This window comes from Lycorma delicatula, chromosome 3, assembly GCF_047948215.1.
Source record: "Lycorma delicatula isolate Av1 chromosome 3, ASM4794821v1, whole genome shotgun sequence".
NCBI classification, from domain to species: Eukaryota; Metazoa; Arthropoda; class Insecta; order Hemiptera; family Fulgoridae; genus Lycorma; species Lycorma delicatula.
Window position 1 is genome coordinate 225,736,848 of NC_134457.1, and position 21,230 is coordinate 225,758,077.

Here is a 21,230-nt window from a genome sequence, read left to right on the forward strand (position 1 = left end):
CTGAAATTTTCAAAACGGTATTCATGCCTAAGACATAACAGGAAATAGAATTTGAATTCAGATAAACTCAATTTTGTAATTTAAAGTTTTTAGGAAAGAGAAGAAGGTAAAATTACCCTTGATTAGAAGAAGTAGATTCATGGACCGTTTATCCACTTTCTTTATCCCCTCCATCTTTCTTACATTTCATCTCTTCTTCTATAGTTAGATGCCATGAGAATTTTATAATTCCCTTGCTTCATTTGTTCCACATTAGAATGGTACTTCTTCAGCCAAAGAGGTAAATCTTTCTTGATTGTGATTTTGTAGGGTGCAAGTTCTACATGTGGTATCATCCATGACTATTTCAATCGAGTTGTTTCACAAAAACCAAAATTAATGATTGTTAGGTAAACCCGTGCCCTCTTATTTGAAAAATGTAAATATAATAAAATAATTATTTTTCAGTAATTTTGTGAAAAATTTTTGCTTTCAAGAATTAAACCATGTATATAAAAATATTGTAAATAATAATAAATATACTAAAATTGTATTAAAATAGTACTGATCTTTTTTGAAAAAAATTAATCTTGAAATTTTGTGAAACAGTACTCATGAATGTTAAGTTAAAGATTTAGCTTTTGCCATTTGCCTTTTTTTCTTCCTTATTTTCCCCGCCCCACCACAGCCGAATTCGTACTTAAGCAAGCAAAAACACAGCTCCGGGAGGTGCCAGTGCCTCAAACCACCTGAGCAGTAACCCTGGGCTCGATTATGCCGTTCCCAAGCCCCACCCAGGTAGCCAGGACTCAATCTTTTCATGCCATGCCTCTAGTAAGGAGACTCCGAAGGGGTCCCCTCACCGGGATTCCAGTCTTTAGAATGCCTTCGCCTCAAATGGGGAATCCCCGAAGGGATCCTCATCGGGTCTTCGGTCTTTACTCCCCACTGGTGGCTCCGCTAGGAGTCCCCATCCGCTCATCGACGATGGAATGCTCCGGCGTCCCACCTCTCCTGGACAATGCTGTCCCATGCTGGAGCTACCATAGATCCACACTCACCAGCGTGTACTCCTCAATTCCGATGTGTAACCCTGCAACCCCGGGCCCCCTGAGCGTGGCTGAGGGTGCAGCATGAAGCACAGTGGGCCTCCTTTTGGCAGTATCTCTTGACCTGGCCGACCTCCCTACAATTAAAGCAATGGCCAGTTCCGTCACCAAAAAACTTGGTTCGGTGCCCCATACTCCAGCAACAGAAGCACCGTTCCTCCAACGACCACCACACTACCCTACAGGCCACCCATCCCGATCCGTACCCAGCCGTCGTGTAACAATTTCTCCCCCAGGGTAGGTTGCAAGGCTAACGTCACCACCTGAGTAGCTCCGTACGCCAGCCTCATAGAGAGTATGTCAAGTGTCATGGTGCCCCCGGTAACACGACGAAAATCTGTCATGAAAATCTGTCATTCCTGTCCTGTGGTTAAGGCATTTACGTGCTTCATAAGGACTTGGTCCAGTCTTCCTCCTCTTCATGCCAATGTCATCCTGACACCCTCAACCGTCTGTGCAATCTCCCTACGGAGTCGCTCAGCAATGTCTCCCTCAGTCTGCACCCGAAAGAGGAGGTCATCCTGTTGACCTTTACGATCTGAGAGGACACCGCACTCACCCGGCGATACGCTGCCCTTCACTGTACACAGGAGGTCCTCATAGGATCTCCCCCATCACTTTCACAATGAAGGTCACTATAGGCAGCCCCACTGGCCTATTCCCTGGAACGCGACTCTTCAGCATTTACTTATCCGATGCATTTCATGATATTTTGAGGCCTCCATGTCCAAAAATGTAAGAAAAAGGTGGCATGTAAATCTGTGTGTATGTGTGTGTTAGCATCCATTAATGAAAAAGAAAGGTTACTTGTGTATAAGTATCATTGATACTGTTAAATTTATATGAAAATTGAACAATCAAGTAGGTTCATTCACCTTCTACCAATGAATACTATCTCAAGACAGAAAGTTAGGTGAGAACATCAGTGAGGAACTTCTGAATTGTATAAGTAATAGTGTAAGACAATTTTTAGAAATCTCTTGACTCTAAAATAAAATATCATTCAAACAAACTAGAATAAAGGCTGAGTGATCCCTTTTTTAACCCGCACTTTTTTAACCCGTTAATGACTGTGGTCATTGACTTAACCTTTAATTTTTTTTTTAAGAGAACCAACTGGAATCAATACCCTAGCTATGATGAAGTGGGCCAATTCCTCTGCATTACATGTATTCTTTTCTTTTTTCTTTTTCCCAAGAAGCCTACTTTTAAGTTTACCAAATGTAAGCGATGGGAGACTCCTGATTGGCTGAGTCAGCACACAGTAACTGATAATGATTATCTTAACAGGATGATTAGAATATTGATCCTGGCTGATTCTGATGGGTTAATCCTTATCCACCATGAGCTAAAACAATAAGTTTCTCAATGGGTAATTTGCATCAACCGGTATTATAGTAAAAACGTTTTACCACTTCTAACATTTTACTGGGATTGTTAAAAAACTATTAGAAGTGTTATAAAAGCATGATTAAATCATTCCTCATCCTTCTCCCTCTTCAAAAATCTAAATTTTCAGGATTTAACTTTTTCGTTATTTTAACTGCATAGACAGAAAGAGTGGTGTGGAGCCAAAGGGAGCTCATTGATGACTATTTGGATCCATTGGAGAGAACGGGAATAAAAACAATATTTAATACTACTTTTTTATCTAAAAAATCATTCTAATTTTTTAATAGTTAAATTAACTAGTAAATAAATAAATAGGATATTAATTAACGGCCAAAAATTAATAATTTTTTTCAAATTAATCACTGGGAGTATTAAATTTTAAGCTCTTCACAGTACAGAGAAATTTTAATAATACAGTTTTGGACATTATAAATGAAATCATTAATAATATAGTATTAAACATTATAAATAACATCAAAAAGCTTAATTAGTAGAATAAAGTTTTACTTAGATATTTAGAAATTTGTTTTTCTTAATATACTGAATTTTCATTACAATAATTGTTTTCATAAGATTTCTAGTTATCATATCTAAAAGTAGTTGGCATGATGGATAGATGGAATGAAGGAATTTTCATTTTTCTGTAAATAAAATCTTATACATTTTGATAAGACTGAACATTATTTAATAAAACTGTTTATTGTATGAATTATTTTGGTACAACAAATGTTATGTAAATGGAAAATAATATTTTTCCTTTCATATTGTTGAATGCAAGCTCCTTTATTCTTGCTTCTGAAGAAATTTTTTTAATTCTCTAAATAGTATGTATTATATATAGGTTTATTTCAATTTCTTTGAAAAAAATACTTTTTAAGTAGCTTTCACTAACATAAATAAAAGATTTCTCATTTTTAAAATGCGATATAAATATATTTTAATAAAAACAATTTCCATTTTAAAATTAAATTTCATTAAATTTCTTTGCCGGTCAAAATTGAAATGTTAACACAGATTAATTACAGATGAGTCATTATCTGGTATACTGTAATGACATTCATGTGTGAATATATCAGATAGAATGTAAAGTGGATTTGGATGATAGAGGGCGCCACCAACTCGCACTGTTTTGCTGACAACTTTTGACACATATTTTAAATACATAATTTGACACAGCTTATTACTTTTTAATGACAAACAAAATCAAATTAAAATTTAATAGGATATATGGTTTTTTTAAGTAAATATAGGAATTTCAAAGAAGCATAAGAAAAGAGAGAAAATACAGATAACATCCTGTACTTCTACCAAATGAAAAGATTAATCGATTGAGTAGAATGCATCACCAATTAAAAATGTCTTTAATAATCTTTTGAATGGTTTATTGCCTACACAATCATTAATTCTCTTTGTTAGTTTTTTTAATTACATTAAACATCATGTGTGATAGAGCCTTTTAAAAAATAGCTTTAAACAAGCTGTTTAATGTGAATACTGCCCTCATACTATATATTATGATCATAATACTTGTATCACCTTTTTTCCATGATTTACCTAAGATTTTGGTACATGACTATACCCTATACCAATAGCTTTTGTTCATTATTCATGTCTTTGCTATTTATTTAATTTCAATGTGACAAAATATGTTTATGTACTAGTGAAACTATTGTTATAAATCATATAATACTGCATACATGTTTAATTTTAATTTTCTTTAGCCCTGAAAGGAATGTTCAATTTTTTCCTGTGGAAAAGGGTTATAGCCATACTTATGTAAAAATTGAGCCTGGAAGAATATCATAAATATGATCTTTTTAATTTTTACATTGTTTAGAAATTTTATATTTACCTTATCTAAACATAAGTCAACAGGTAGCTATGGTAGATTTTCTAATCTTTATAGTTGTTGGATTTTTTTAAAACTACTTCTACAGAAATTCACCTTTTTCTTTATAGACTGACTGGATAATATTAACTGTGATTTCTATTGAAACCTAACCTACCTTTCATTCCAAAACTAAAACAAAATATATTTCATGACAAGAAATAAAAGAATTATGAAAAATAGAAAAAATGTTATAAATTTTAAGAAATAAACAATAATTTTGAAAATGAGATGTTCATCCTTTGAGACTTCTGGGACCATAAGAAGGGTAGTTATTAAAAGTATTAAAACATTTTTTTTTGTCATTTAATATTTTAAAAAAGCTTTTGTTAATTTTTAACTATTTTTCTTAATGTATAAAAAATATTATTAACTAAGTATAAAAAATTCTCTTTGTTAATAATTAATAATCTTTGTTAATTAATTTATGTTTAATATAAAATTAATATTAAACTTGATGTTTCCTGGTCTGACCATTTTATAAAAAGAATAAAAAAGTAATTAATATTTCAAATGAACCTGTAGAAAATTCTAAAGACAATGAAATTTGAAGAAATTGAGATATAATGTGAAGATTAATGTATAAATTGAGATATTGATATTCCAATTTAGATTTTAAATTGGAATATTTAAGTTTGAAAATTTGAAAAATTAGAATAAAAATTAAATAAAATTAAACATTTTGCCCCTAATATACTCGTATGATCTTAGCTAATATATAGAAACATTTTAAGGCATGGGAAGTTAGAAATTAAATAGTCCTTACCTATTTGTTTATTTTCCAGTACAAATATTAATAATAACCCTAAAATATGATAAATTTGAAAATCTAATACCACAATATACAAATATATACCTTGAAGAAAAAAAACAATTTTGAATTTTAAAAACCAGTCCATGGATACAAGAGTTATAGAAACAAAGGAGTATTTGACCTAATGCTGAAGAAAATCATTGACTTTTATAATTCTTGATTGAAGGTTAAAACAATACTGAAATAAAATAGAAGTAAATTATAAAAAGTTAGTAAAGTACAGAAAAGATTTGTTTTGAAATAAGATTTTTGGAATTGATTTTTGTTATAATAAATTCAAAATATATAACTAATAGATAATTGAAATTATGATAAACATTTATTCAACCACTTTTGTACAATTATCAAACTAATATTATAAAAGAAATTATAATTTCAAATTATCACCAAAATTAATTCAAGTCAGTATTTATTGTAATTTTAACTTTTAATTAGAAAACCTTACATTCTAATATAATCCAAATCTGTACATGATTAATTATTAAACAAAAGGCGGCAGAAATGTAATCCACACTAGTACGTAATGCGGAATACATTGTGTAATGCAACAAGTGCTGCCACCTAGAAGTTTCATTCCCCTATTACTAACATTACAGAACTCGTTGATTCACACCCTCTCTTCTTGTTTTCTGACAGTCGCCATTCTTATGGAGTCAAGTACACCTGCTATATCAACGCGTCTAAAATAACATCCAGTGATTTAATTTTTAATAACAGAAAAAATGAACCCTAGAGACGCTCACAGTCATCTAAAAATTGTTTATGGTGATGAAACTGTTGATTTAAGTACTGTGAATAGATGGGTAATAAATCTTTGTTAATCAGAATCTAGTAAAGCCAATGCTGAGAGTTAATTTCGATATGGTTAACCGGTTTTTGAAACCCACAGAAACTATGATTACCAAAAGGATAGTAGGATTTGTTTGATAGTCCATAGAGCAATAAGTCTACAACATGATAATGATCGGCTGGCCACACACATTGCTTACAACTACTGAGGCTTTTATGTAGTTGAAATTTGAACCTATTACATACCCTCCATATTCTCCTGATTTATGCCCTGTGAATTTAACTTCTTTCTGTAACCTATGTATTATAATAAGAGAAGTTGGGGAAAAAAGAAATATAATGTTTTTTTCATAATTAGATATTAAATAACTCAGTTTCAAATTAATGGAACTTTTTTTCAAAGGCTTGTCACAGCTAATTATTGGTTTCTTCCTCAGTGGAGTATCTAGTATCGTTATTGTCTATGGAGACTTATAAAGGTTAGGGGGAACCCTTAAGTACACAATTTTTCATTATATTCTGACTACATTGTGTTTATTCATTTAATATGTTTTTGACTTATTTTGTACCTTTTTAAGTCTCATATTGTTGTTGAAGGGTTTGAGGTCTTAGTTTTTATATGCTACATGTCACATTTATTTGCGGTTTATGAAATTTGATTCTGTTGCGTACTATGTACATTGTCATTTGTATTCCTTGAATGTGCTTCCAGTTTTCCAATGAAGCATTTAATGCAAATATTACAGTTTATATTTTAAACTCCAGGAATGTTGTGTTTGTCAGTATTTTCTATTATGATGTATTTTGTTGCGCTTTGAAACCGACAGAATTCTTCTTGAAATACTGACAATTTTTTCATAATGTTGATTGATGTACTGTTTGAAAATAGGTTTGTTTTTTTTCTGTATTTTATGTTGCATATATCATTTATAAATACAGTGAGTAACCATTAATTTATTCTAAATGTCTTATTGTATTGAATTCTTTTGTGTAGTTTTTGTTTAGTAAAGATGTGATTCTATTGGGCATAATGTATGTGAGAAATCTGTGTGTTTATGCTGTGCAGGATGGTTATTTATGCGCGTAGTGTGTTAGTTGTACTATCATACTTAAGTGAACAAACTCAGCATAGATAGGATATATTACTCTATTACAAATTTAAAAAATTTTCATTATGGCAACAGTACTTTCAGGTACACCACTGCAGAAGAAATCAAGAATTATTTCTGAAATACCTTTGGAAAAAGTATCATTAATCTGAGAGTGAATTACTTAAAATTTAGTAATTTTAAAATGTTACCATGTTTTGTCACTTTTTCATAGATACTTGTCACTCTATTTGAGGACCACATTACATGTAAAAGTGGCAAAATATCTACTGGATAGGTTGTGTGAGATTTATATTCTTCAAAGGTTAAATATCCTAATTTTGACAAAATTTTATACTTAAATTTGTGTTGTTTTCATACTTTTTTTTTTTTAGTGCGGTGGCAGAAGGCATTCCAGCTGATCATCCACATCTTGTATTACTATTCTTTATGTGCCAATTGTTCTTGAGGGAACTAGCAAAGTGTAGCCGCCTTGTACAATTAATACCGATGGACATGACTGGATACTTTGGTATGTATAATAATTACAGTTAAACTTTCATAAAAGACAATAATTGTTAATTGAGTAAAATCTTGTATGCAACTGAATTTTCTCCATTTTCCTGAATTTTCTTTAGATAGTTCATTTACTCACAGTTATTAATATTTTCATTAAGCAGAAATTAAAAAAAGGTTAAGTAAAATTGGAAGATTAAGTAAAAAGTAAAAAAGGTTAAGATTAAGTAAAAAAGGTTAAGTAAAATTGGCCTTCCAATGTTAGAGAGTTACCTTATTAATATTAACATTGCGTTTGATAAACTGACATACACACAACAAATAATATATGTTCATGTAAAAAAATGAACCAGTGAGAGTTTACAAAATGTAATGGAAAACAGATGATACTAACTTCTAACTTGGCTATATAATATCTCTGTCATCGTTTATTTTATGCTCGTTTTATATTATGATTATAAAACATTACTTACACAACTCAGGTTTTACAGCTAACTATGGCAGTTTATTGTACACAGTTTTTTAACTCTACAGGCTTTATTTCAGGATTCAATAAGAATTTTTCAATTAAACTAATCTAAACATAAGACTGAATCGTGGTGATTTCTTCTGTGTATTCAATTGTTTTATTGTGTTCAATCCTCACTAAAAAGAAGGTTTCATAAATCAAACAAGACTTGCTAATTAGTAAAGGTTAAGTAATCAGGTTCTATTATTAATTCTTATCCTGCAAAGAACAGGGTTCATTAAAATAATCCTGGTAATTAACACTAGGCTACTTCTCTAAACATTATATATGGATTTTCCATTTTGATTCAGAGCAAAATAATAGCAACCAAAATATATTAAAAACTCTGTGAATTGTAAATTTTGAAAATTATATAAAATCACAGTATGAAAATAATTTAACCAAGTTTATTCTATTTAAAAAATATATATATCTGTCAAAAGTATGAAGAATAATTTATAATGATGCATCGCTTAATATTCTTGAAATCAAGTGGCGACTGATGGTCACACTCTTTTCTCACTTTTCTGGTCCTAACGATCTTCATTATTCTCCTCATTATACTGCTTACAATCGATTATAAAAAAAATTGTGAATTGTGATTTTGTTATCACTTCATCTTTTAGCACTCCTAAAGTTTGGACATTCCATACAAATAAGCAATCTTTTTCCACGTAATGTTTAATGAAGATACCAGTTCAAATCTGAATTTTTAACTAATTTATTTCATGAGATATGAGCATTTCTAACATGAAAGATGTATTTTTTAACATAAATTTAATGCAGTTCTTTGTTGAAGCAGTATAAATAATGAAGTAACACAAATACATAAGGTAATGAAAATGTAACTAATGAACAAGTAAAATTTGACAATGATTGCTGGATGAATAAATAAATTACTTCAGTTATTCATTCAAGTTTAAATAAACTATAATTCTAATAAGCATCAACAATTTCTAATCCTAACAAGTAATCAGTTTTATCAAATGACTGGAAGAAATCAAATGTAATTTTTCTAACTTTTTTAATTTATTTGAAGAAATGGTACTTGGTATGAAAGCATTTGTGAAATTGTATAAAATAATTTCACATCAGTAAGATGAATTACAACCAAGTTATTTAAAATAATTTCATTAAGAAGATTTTTTTAAAAGTATTTTGTTCATTATCTGTAACAGAATAGTTGAAGATCAAGTCTTCAATGAAGGCAACAAAATTAATTTAACTTACTGAAGATGGTATTGTTTCAAAATTTGACTGTTCTGCTGCATGTAATTCTATATCCTAATTATGTGATTAATTTTCAATGTACAACCAATCTCATGTGCTACGTTGCAAAGATTATACCAATAATAACCTCTTTTTATTTATTTTTTTGTAAATGCAATTAATTTTCAACAAAATATCTATATAAATTAGCATATTTATGCTCTGCATAACTGTGGCTTTTGAAACAAGAGAACATGAGAAACAAGAACAAGAGAATCTTTTATAGTATTAGTCATCAAATGTAAGTTGTAAGTTGACTGACAGTTCTGTGCTTTCCCCTGCACCTCAAGAGGGTGTATATCAACATTTTCAGATTTAATCTCTTCTGTAAAAAAAGAAGATTAAGTTTCCTTAAAAAAACTGACATTTTTATTTTATTAAGTGATCCCAGGCGGTGTAAATTCAATTTCTAGTAGCAGGGAAGCTGTGATACAATTACAGTTTTTATAACAACTTTTTTTTAGTTTTTTTTTAAATTTGCTTCTACAAAAATGTTAACAGAATTGAAGAGAATAAAATTTTACATAATCTTTACTTTTCATATCAGTTTTAAATATCCACTTCTTTTATAGCTGTTTATTTACTCTGAAATACTGGTAATTTCTACTCTGTTCCGTATCTATCTATTTCAGGATGCTAGAATTTGGTTTCTTCTTGCGTGTTTTGTACGTTTTACAGTCTTTTTATAATCTCTCTCCTAATCTCAATTTTGGACAAGCATAATAAAAAATTGAAACCTCTCTATTATAGGACAGTCAACTTGATATGTTGTCCTTAACTAAGCTATGTTCTCATATTGATTACCAACTTTCTGTCTGTATGGCTAGCTTGCTTATCCAAAGAGTTGACGTTCTGCTTTATCAGCATCTTGACAAATATAAACAGTTTTTCTCAGTTAGGTAATCTTTTCAGATTGATCTCTTACTCAATGTGTAATCTCAAATATACATATTTATTTACCGGTTTCAAAATATAGTTCTTAAGATGTAATTAAAGGCCTATGTGTACCCACACCCTACCAACTAAACCTCCTTTCTCACTGTTCCTCCACTTCCTGGGCCTGACCCACAATCAAGCATTTCTAGGCCCCGAGAGATGCCTTTGAGTTCAGGGGTTTGGGAGTCCCTGTGCTTCATCATCACCACCTGTCTGTGCAAGCACAAACAAATGGTGATTCCACAGAGGGCTGTCCATCTCCCCCTCACTCTCCAGTCAGTTTCTTCACCTCGATGTTAGAGGTCTTTTGACAAGTAAACAGTTATCATGACTCATCAATCCTCCCCATTATTCCATATTAGTCTGCACCCCACTCTTGGAGCTCATCTTCCTTCTTTCTGATAATACAGTGGGCAAGCTGCTCAACCGCTACTCATTCTTCTTTCCAACCCTAGCATTATCCTACACAATCCACTCCAAATCAACATAAATATTTTATCTAAATGTTATTATCATTCATTATACCCAACATTTCTATGGTCCTTCGAATTCATTTCTTTAGTCTCCTATCCCACATGCATTTTTGGTCCTCCGGGCTGGATATAAGAACTTCCTTTATGACCTTGTGTAACTTTTCGGACATTTATGTGTACGTTTGGTAATTATCGTAAGGACGTTTTTATTGTTTTCGTGATCGGACTGAAAACTAACATCAAAATCGCAATACACGTACTCTTAAATCTGTTTAAAGAATTTTACATATGTGAACATAATATTTTGCATATTTAATCCCTCGTATAATCGTTACAAGTGATAATGTAAGTGCTACTGTTATTTTACTGCGAAAATTTATTTTTATAGTTGTAAATATTGATCGGATTTAATTCTCTGTTCTTTGTCTATGTGTTATAATAATTTTTATTAATTTTACTTCGTATGACCTCATCAAGCACTGTCGCCAGCTTATCAGCAGATTTCTTATTGCCAACTGCTATATGTAATTTTCAGCTATTTCATGTCCTTATCTCCTTTGTTTATTAACCACACATTCCTTTACTATATCATTTATGTTATTATTCCACAATTTATATTTTAATTTCCAAAACAAACCATGATATGATCTATAATTACCCTTCTATAATTTATTATTCTTTCACTATTCGTTTTACAAGTTCATTAGTTATCATTTAGTTAACCCTTTATGACCATTGAAAATGGATAAATCAGAAAAGGTAAGACTTGTTAAAAAGCAAGGAATAATTAAGAGTAGTTTAGCTAGAACAAAAAAATTTATTACCACTGAACAAAATCATGCAGATTTACAGTTATACACAAAATATAGAAAATTTGAAATAAAAAAAATTTGATTCATGTCAAAGCCAGTTAGAATTGGAGGATGACGAAGATCATTCCCAGTACGAAGCAGAATTTGAAGATATATATGAAGAGCTTGTGTCCCAGTTAGAATCACTGTTGGAAATACAACAGCCTCCATCTCTAAAACAAGAAACGACAGTTCTCACTGAACCAACTACTCCTGAAGTTATGCAGAATTTTCAGTTACCTACTATAAAAATCCCACCATTAAGATCAAACAAAATTATCTGACAATCCTTTAGATACATCCTATCTTACTCCTGGATACTTTCTCATAGGTGAACCTCTGACTATCAGATTCATCTTGGTGCAAACAACCTGTTGTGTGTTTTAACATTCCATAATGAGCAAGGAACATTTAAGCGACCTGTTGTAAAATTATGCAAACTTCCAGTCTCCAGTAAACATGATAATTTTTTTTTATATATCTTTGAATATTTTGTATAACTGTTTTGGTTAGCACTATGTAATTTTGTTTATTTGATTTAATGTTTTATTTGTTTATTACATATTATGTTTAATCAATTAAAAAGTATATTAAAAAATATATTCTTTTTGGCCGGTGACATGTTGAACATTGAGATGTGGTGGGAGAACTCGTAATAAAGTTTGGTTGTAACCAATCATTAAATCAGTTGCGTTCAGTGTTTGTCGTGAGCAACATCGACTTCACTCCATCAGCCAATGTATCATTATGTGTATTTACTATGTCTTATAGTTTAGTGAATCTTGTTATTAAATATTGTTTATCTTATATATCAAGTATTGTCATTCTCATACCGGTCCAAGGAATTGTTCCAGCCCTAGCATTAACAGTCCACTATCTCCAAATCAACATAAACATTCTATCTAAATGGTATCATCCTATCATTCAACATACCCAACATTTCTATGGTCCTCCGAATTTATTATTTTTTAGGTCCCTATTCCACAGAATGTTTGAAAAAAATGTTGAGATGAAATCGTAATGTAAAATACTGAAATTTGTATGAATATACCATAAAATAAAATGCTATAAAGTATAGAATAAATCAACCTTTTCAAATTGATATGTATGACAACCATTTCCTTCATAAATTTAAACTATTATGATGTTAAAAAGCAATTAATCAATGCCAAAACTTTTTAGGTATAATTTTTTGAAACAATATATTTAAGCTAAACATTTGTATTGAAAGTAAACAAAAAGTAATGAAAAATGTTTATTTCCCTCTTTTATCACATGGTTCACAACACTGACTGATCTGCTGTTAATTTTAACCTAATATTATCTATTCATTGGAAGTACTATTTCATTGTTATCTCTCTGTAGTGTTTAAAACTAAATTTAAAATGAATGCTCCTTTGCGCCAAGCATTTTATTTAGTAACAAACAGCTTTAGTTTTCTTTTTTGTTGTTCAACTGTAGTGATATTTTGATAAATATGACTAAATTTAATTCAAACATTTTAAAACTAACTAAAAAATATTCAGTCTACTCTTTACATCATTTCTTTTTGATATTATCTGAACATAAAATATGATTTACCTTTGTTTATAAATGCAAAATTATATTGTACTGGATATATTTTTATTATTATAATATGCAGAATTCATGTACATCTCAATGATTTTGTTGCAATAAGGTTGTTGGGAGTAATATATGAACCACACATTGTTAGTAATGACTTAAAGTTTAATTCTTTCTGACTAGGCTAAATAACAAAACCCACCGGGTTGGTCTAGTGGTGAATGCATCTTCCCAAATCAGCTGATTTGGAAGCCGAGAGTTCCAGCGTTCAAGTTCTAGTAAAGCCAGTTATTTTTACACGGACTTGAATACTAGATCGTGGATACTGGTGTTCTTTGGTGGTTGGGTTTCAATTAACCACACATCTCAGGAATGGTCGAACTGAGAATGTACAAGACTACTTCATTTACACTCATACATATCATCCTCTGAAGAATTATCTAAACGGTAGTTACCGCAGGCTAAACAGGAAAAAGAAAGGCTAAATAACAAACAAGATAGTAAAATGTAGGCAATCATGAACGTCTACATTCAATTGATTTAATCATTTTAAAAAAGTGTGTACTATTATCAAGGAAAACTGTCAGCAAAATACCTGTGAAATATCAGAAAACATAGGAATTTGTAAAACATTGCATCATTTGATATTAATCAAAAAACTGAATATGTATTACGGCAAAATGTTTCATGGCCTCTGACAAAAAAGCAAAGCCTATCAGGAGCATTTGAATCAGTCAGATGATGACAAGTTGTTTTTAAAAATGACTTGATGGTCATTTTTAAAAATGATGAGATGGTGTATTTTTATGGCATGAGAACCAATTCATAATAATTACAGAGATGGAAAACAATTTCAGTTAAAAAGCAATGATGAAGTCACTCCAATGATGTAGGAGTGATTATGGTATAGTGGTTATGTTGATTGTCCTCATGTTCTTGTTGACCACTAGGAGTTTGTTCTACAAAATCAACAAACATTAAAGAATTTTGTTTAGTGGGTTTGGCTTGCTTGTTGTGTAAACATTAATTCTTTAAAAATTAACTTGCAAACAAAAATATATACTTTTTTTAACAATGTGTAACAAATGAGTCAATAACATCAACAACAGTAATGATATTTTAAAATTACCTCAGTTGGAATTTTCAGTAGGAATAGATCTTTTTAATTTTGTTATATATCAGCTCATTACAGTTGTTTAATTCTGTCTTGTCCTGAATATATTATTATTTTAACATGACTATATATGTACTTTATAATTTTTTTTTTTTCAATATAACATCCAAATTCTATAATATTTGAAATTAGTAAGAAAAATGTCTCTTCTAGTATTTAAATCAAAACAGCAATCTAAAATTAATTTTAATATAGAACTAACTTCTTGAGATAATTAAGGATAATAAAAATAAATGAAAATAATCATGAGCTCTATAAAAAACACAAACATAAAGATAAAATTGAATAACTTCATAAAGAACAGTTACCTGTTGGATCAGATAAAACTTGGTTGACAAGCAGTAAAGAAACATGAAGGAAGTGACTCACAAACTCACAATGGGAAGTGAGATAGAGAGCAACTGCCATCACTTTAACCAGATGAATTAAATACACAATTATGTTACAGAATTTGTAAGTTAGTGTACAAATATTTATAGTATCTGTGTAATAGGGAATTTAAGATTTAGTCAAAAATGAATTCATTTTTTTTTTTAAATTGCATTATTCAAATTCATTGACACAAAGATTCATCTGCCAAGCAATTCAAATTGCCCATATCAGTTTCTTCAAAAGAAATTATAAAAGGTTCAGTAACATTTTCTGGTACAGACTCTTCCAGTAAATATTCATGTAACTTCTTCATTGAACAAATATTCTAATCCTCACTTCAGGTTCTATAAGAAATTTTTTTTTTCATGCACTTTAATTACACTAGTAGTTTTAAATGTAAAGTTGTAATTAGCCACATATCTCTTTGCCTACAGTAATATTAAAATGCTATTGCTTTAATTAATCTACAATTCATTTGATATTTGATAGTTCTAGTTTGATAGAACTACCATAACAATTCATTAACATATTTTAAATGTAGTACATGTTTTCTTTTCTACTTCTTTCTACATAAATTTATCAACATTTTTACACTTTTATGTAAGTTTAATCTCAAGGATCTCCATTTTTTTTAATTTGAAATAATCATAGACAATTTTTAATTATCAATGGCAAAAGATTTCATGAACATTCTGAAGGGAAAAGACATCAAGACTGGATCTATTCATGTCAAAACGATCTCTGTATTAAGAATCTTTGCTAATTTGGTATGAGCATCAACATGAACTATATCCAGTGTAACCACTTTTGCTCAAAGAAAGTGAGCAAATTTTCTCTTGCTGAGAAAATGAGCAAAAAAAAATGTATTAGGAAAGTGTTTGAAAATAATTAACAGTTATTTCAAATTACTTTCTATTAATCAGAAAATAATCAATTTTACATCTATCTTAAAAGCATTTTTTTAGCAGCCTTTTTAAAACGTTGGACAGCATTTAAATTTATTTTTTTTAGAAATTATCTTAGTGCTTAAGTCAAATACAGCACTTGAAGGGAAAAGTACTAAACATTTGTTTGGTGCATGTTAATATATGTGTGTGAGTTGTTAATCTCTGGAGAAAATGAAAAGAGGTTTGAGACAATGGAAATGGCATCTGAAGGAAATTAACAAGAACAAACTGGGTGGTTAGAAGAAATGAATGAAAACATCACTTTTAAATTTGACTAGACTAAGGGCAAAATTGGTTGGGTTTATATTATGGTGTAATCAATTCTTAATAAATAATTATATTTGAAGAGAAAGTAGTAGGGAAAAAACAAGAGATCATCTTAGAGCTGCATTCTTCAAAAACATGGATGGGAGCATTTCATATAGCAACTTAGACATAAGAATGATGGGGAGGGAAAGAGAGACTTGGTTATTTCGACAAGCCTTCACCTTTGGAAGTAGATTGATTGAGTGCTTAAGTTGCAAGGTTTTTTAAATAATAAAAATACATTAGTTCATCTACAGTTAATAAGTTTACCTTATTTTTTTTAATAATCTATTATTAGTTAATGTTTAAAAACAAACATAACTAATTAAGTAAACATAACTGATCAAGCATCTCCAATCATGATATTTCTCTATGTAACCATAGATCACCATGCAACCATCAATTATATCTCTCTCTTTCTCCCCTAATTCATAAATAGTCTTAGAAGTTCATCTGCATGTCTGTTAACTTATAATACTCTTCAGTTAGTTTATATGAAGTTAATAATTAGTAAAGTAGTATACAATTTAGTTTATATTAAGGAGTTAATAATAATGTACATATTTAATAAAATGTTCATTTCTTTTTACAGAAAACAGAGCTGGACCGTCCAATATTGGTAATGTTATTAGCCAGATATTGCTTTGTAAAACAATTGCACCTGATTTCAATCAAGAAGAGATTTGCAGTATAGCTAAGGACTCCCAGGAGTTAACTAGACTTGTACATGATATGCAAGAATTTCTTCCCCAACAAGAAACAAATGCAGGTAATATTTTAGTTGCATAAAGAAATATAAACATGTCCCAGGTCATAATAATAAAAATAAAATAATATTAAATCAGTAAACTTTTAATGTAAACATCTTATATGCATAAGATGTTTTGTAGTGCCCAATTGATTTTGATCTGACAATGGTGCATCTTTATTGACAACGCTATCTGACATTTAGTAGTATGTGAGTCACAATTCTAAAAACTGAGATTTTATATAAAAGATTTGAGGTGATCTAAATCTGGTCCACCATTTTTGAGTTCTTAATATTTTAGAATGTTTTTATTATTGGTTACTTCACAAAACGATAATTTTTCATAAATTGTATAATGTAATGTTGACATTGAGAAATATACTTATATTGTAAAATATAAGTACTTTATTGTACTTACATTTGTAAAATATTTGTTAAGTAGATCTGTATATGCATCATTGAGCTGAATGTTGAAAGCTATGTATCTCTACATCTTCACTGGTGTTGCAAAGCATCCCCGTTGTTTTGGTTTGAAAGGTTCCTCCATACTGCTATGCAATTCTTCATCTCCATGTCGTACTTGATTCCTCACAGAGTAGGTACCTCTGTGTGTCCAACATAAAGGTTCATTCCCTGATCTACTGAATAAATCAAGTAAAAATGTAAGTAGATGCCCCAGATATGTTCTAAGTTCAATATATATTTTTCTGGAGGTTTGGGGATTTCTTGGACATATTGCAGTGTACTTTGTTAGGAAATAAGAATTATTAAAACTGCCTTTCACCCCTAGACCCAATATGAAGACTGTGTTCCAATTTTAGAAAACCATTTTTAAAAATTATTAAAATATTTTTATATATTAAAAGTGTAATTAACCAGATTCTTTTTTATTACAGAGCGTCCTGCAGCTTTAACTGGAGAAGATGCAACGAGTAAATGGACCAAAAAACGACGACGCAGCTCGATATATAAAAATGTTGGATCATTTTGCTGCCTCTGTAGACCTAATTACCTGTGATAAAATCCTTATATGTTTTATATGTTTTATATTTTATAAATTCATTCAAAGAAGTTCTCATCAATCACCAACACAACTCATTGTTATTTTTTTTATTTATTTTTTCTCTGCAGTTTATTTTGAAGGTTCCTAATTGAGATACAGAATTTTTGAACTCAAAATGTGTTATAAAATTTTGTTTTTAAGTGATATTCATTAATAATAATGATAATATGAATTTTTATGTTGTGCAATTAGAAGAAGATGGATTTTTTTTATCATTTTAATGTCCTATGGTTGTGATTTGTGCACTTTGCAGCAGCAGATAATTCATAATTATAGGATATTTACTTTTCTTTAAACTGTCTTCTTTAATATCAAAGCTACAGCAATGTTTTAGTTAAGTTCTTAATCACATTTTAAGATTTCCATGACTTAAGTTATACACAGATTTAAATAAATAAACTTCAGAATTTAATCAGCGTGTTAAAATGCTGAAATAAGATGTATGAAGATGATTTTAAATAAAGTAAGAAAAGATTATTAGTAATATTGCTAAGAAAAACATCATTTCTAACTGTTTACTTTTAACACATTCATTGCAGATGAAAATATTTATGTAATAGCAATTAGTAATCACAAAATAGGAGGTCTATCTAGAAAGTATCAGATGAGCAATAACTGTAAAAAAGTTAAATGTAGTTAATGATGAGGCGATCTCAAAGTACTCAAAGTACTTCTTTTCAAAGTACTCCTCTTTAGAAGCTTCAATTATTTTCAAACACTGTACCCACTTTCAAAAGCACTCCTGTGCTCTTCTAATAGCTTTCTTATTAATTTCCTCTATTATCAAATCTTCTTCTGTTAAGAGAATTTTTGTACTTAGGGAGCAGCCAGAAGATACAATTAGCCAGGTCAGAACTGTGGGCTGATGAAATTGCACAATCCCATGTTTCAGACATGCCAATCTCTGTGATAGAGTGATAGTGTCTTGGCCTTTCATCTAAAGGTCCTGGGTTCAAATCTCAGTGAGGCATGGTAATTTTCACATGCTACAAAATTCATTTACCATTCATATGGTAACTGAAAGAGAGCATAAGCCTGTTGTCACTATGTAAATAAATAAATAATAATTATTATTATTATTATTATTATTATTATTATTATTATTATTATTATTATTATTATTAGAAATTACTGGATCAGTTGTAATGAATGGGCGAAACATTGTCATGGTTAAGCGCCCAGTCCCACTTTTCCACAAATCAGGCTGTTTCCTTCTTGTAATCACTTAATAGAACTATCAAGTAATATTCTTTATTTACCATTAGGCCATTTGGAACAAACTTTTGATGTACAACAACTTCCTGGTAAAAAAAAACAGTGACCGTTTGCTTCAGCTTTGGTGCGCTTTTTTTTACTCGTGCGCTTCAGGATTCTTCTACTATTAATATTCAATTTTTGTCTTACAATCATAACCATAAACCTATGACTCATCTCCAGTAATAATGACCTTTTTGAACATGTTCAGGTTGTTTCTGACTGTATCAAAACTGTTCTGGGCAACTTTCATTCAATCATTCTTTTGGTCTTCCATCAATAACCATGAAACAAATATTGCAACCATAGAGCTCATAACCAGTTCTTTGATCAAGATTTCTGAAACTATAGCTTTGGAATTCCAAGATCTTCTTCAATCTCTCACATTGCAAAACAGTGATTTTCATTAATTAAAACTTTAACCCATTCACACTTTCAGGAGTTTAAGTCATTGTAGTCCTGACAGAACAACAGTCACTTTCATGTGAAGTACAACTATTTTAAATTTCTTTAACTACCTTTAAATTGTGTATCACTTACAGATTAAACAGCATGCAATTTATGTATCAGAGAAAAGGTCTCTGAACAAGAATGTCCAAATTTTGGCATAATTTTATTTTATTCTTTGCTCCATACATTCTGATCTTATGAAATATGATTAACATTAGTAATGATGATTACATCATAGCATACTGCTACAAATTAAGTAGCTCAATCAACATGCCATTTGATGGGAGTATTCATTAGGGTTCAGCCAACATTATGAACATTAGTGTTCTTATTTGGGACTTCTATATTCCAAGTTACAGAACAAGGTCAGATAATTTCTGGATAGAAAGGATCTTGGCAACATTAGTGAACTACATTATTTTGAAGCCACTGATAGATGAGTGTTCTTAAACTGTCTTATTTTCTTATGTCGGTGAATTTATGTAAGTCTGTAGGGTTATTAAAATAATTTTCTTAAATTTTTTGTGAATATTGTAGCAGAAAATTCTTCTTACTTATCTGTATAAGGCCATACAAACTTACATTGTATTCTTTGTGATTTACACTATGAATTTAAAACATTATTTTATTGGAACATTATTCAATTCTAAAAGCTTTATTTATTTATTTTTAATGAAAATATTCTATATTTTATTTAATTATACTGCAAATTAAAGGTTTGAATATAGACCAACCTTAGTGCAATTTATATCTGAAATACTAGTATGAACCTTGGAAAGTAAATAAATTTTGATATATTGCATTTACTATTTCTTGTAATTTATAGTTTTAAGTTGGTAATTTTTATATAATTAATATGAAACTTTTAAAAATATTATGGGTATAGTTCTATGAACCACATTTGTTAGTATATTAAAAAAAAATCAGCACACGTAAAACATAGATCTACATAGATCAGAAAAAATTACAGATGGGCCAACTTTTTTGAAGGGGTCAATAAGTAATACTTAATCATTACTAAAAATATTTGCATAAGAAATACTTTTGTGTTTTTAAAGCTGTTTTTTTTTTTTCTTAAAAGAAATTTCATTCATGATTATGAGCCATGTTGCAATTAGCTACTTTAAAATAAAACCATTTAACTATTACAAAAAACTCATTACTTGTCAGTAAAAAGAAAACAAGCCGGTTAATGTCTGCTGATATATCAGTAATTACAGTCTCTTTTGCAAACTGAAATAGTGTTAATGGGTGAAATGTAGGGTCATCTGAAGAAATAAAAAATGGAATTTGGGAAGTGAAAACAGAGAGTTTTTTGTTAAAAGATCTATTATGGTATTACCGTAACATATTCTACTTCAAACTAGGGAAAATTCCTTTTTTCTAACAACTTCTTCAGCCATGATTGGAATAATTATATTTATACATCTTTCTGATACGGATGTTCTAAACCAATATTCTTCAACTGTTTTTTTTCTTTTCTGAGATGAAGAAAAATAATAAAATAATCCATCAGTATCTTGTAATTTTGAAATAATACATGGCAAATCCATTTAATTCTTTTCAATAACAATACAATGTAGTGTGTATTAATAATCACATATTTTACTTTTATTCTATGGTAAAAAAAATAATAACATAAATAAATATACTTATTAAGTAAGCTCTATGAAAAAACTGGAAAAACAAACTAAAGTATCATAAAATACTTTTCACTTGAACCAAAGTGTAGGTAATGAAA

General features: G+C 29.8%; 1 protein-coding gene across 1 annotated transcript in view; it reads left to right on the forward strand.

Annotated features, from left to right (window-relative positions):
• dcma (decima) overlaps positions 1–18,157 on the forward strand; it is a 553,558-nt gene extending 535,401 nt beyond the window's left edge. The window contains exons 3-5 of the mRNA XM_075359100.1: positions 7,455–7,591; positions 16,567–16,743; positions 17,619–18,157. Coding sequence (XP_075215215.1) covers positions 7,455–7,591; positions 16,567–16,743; positions 17,619–17,740 — 436 coding nt within the window. The 3' untranslated portion in view covers positions 17,741–18,157. The remainder of the gene's footprint in view (positions 1–7,454; positions 7,592–16,566; positions 16,744–17,618) is intronic.
• Positions 18,158–21,230: the final 3,073 nt, after the last annotated feature.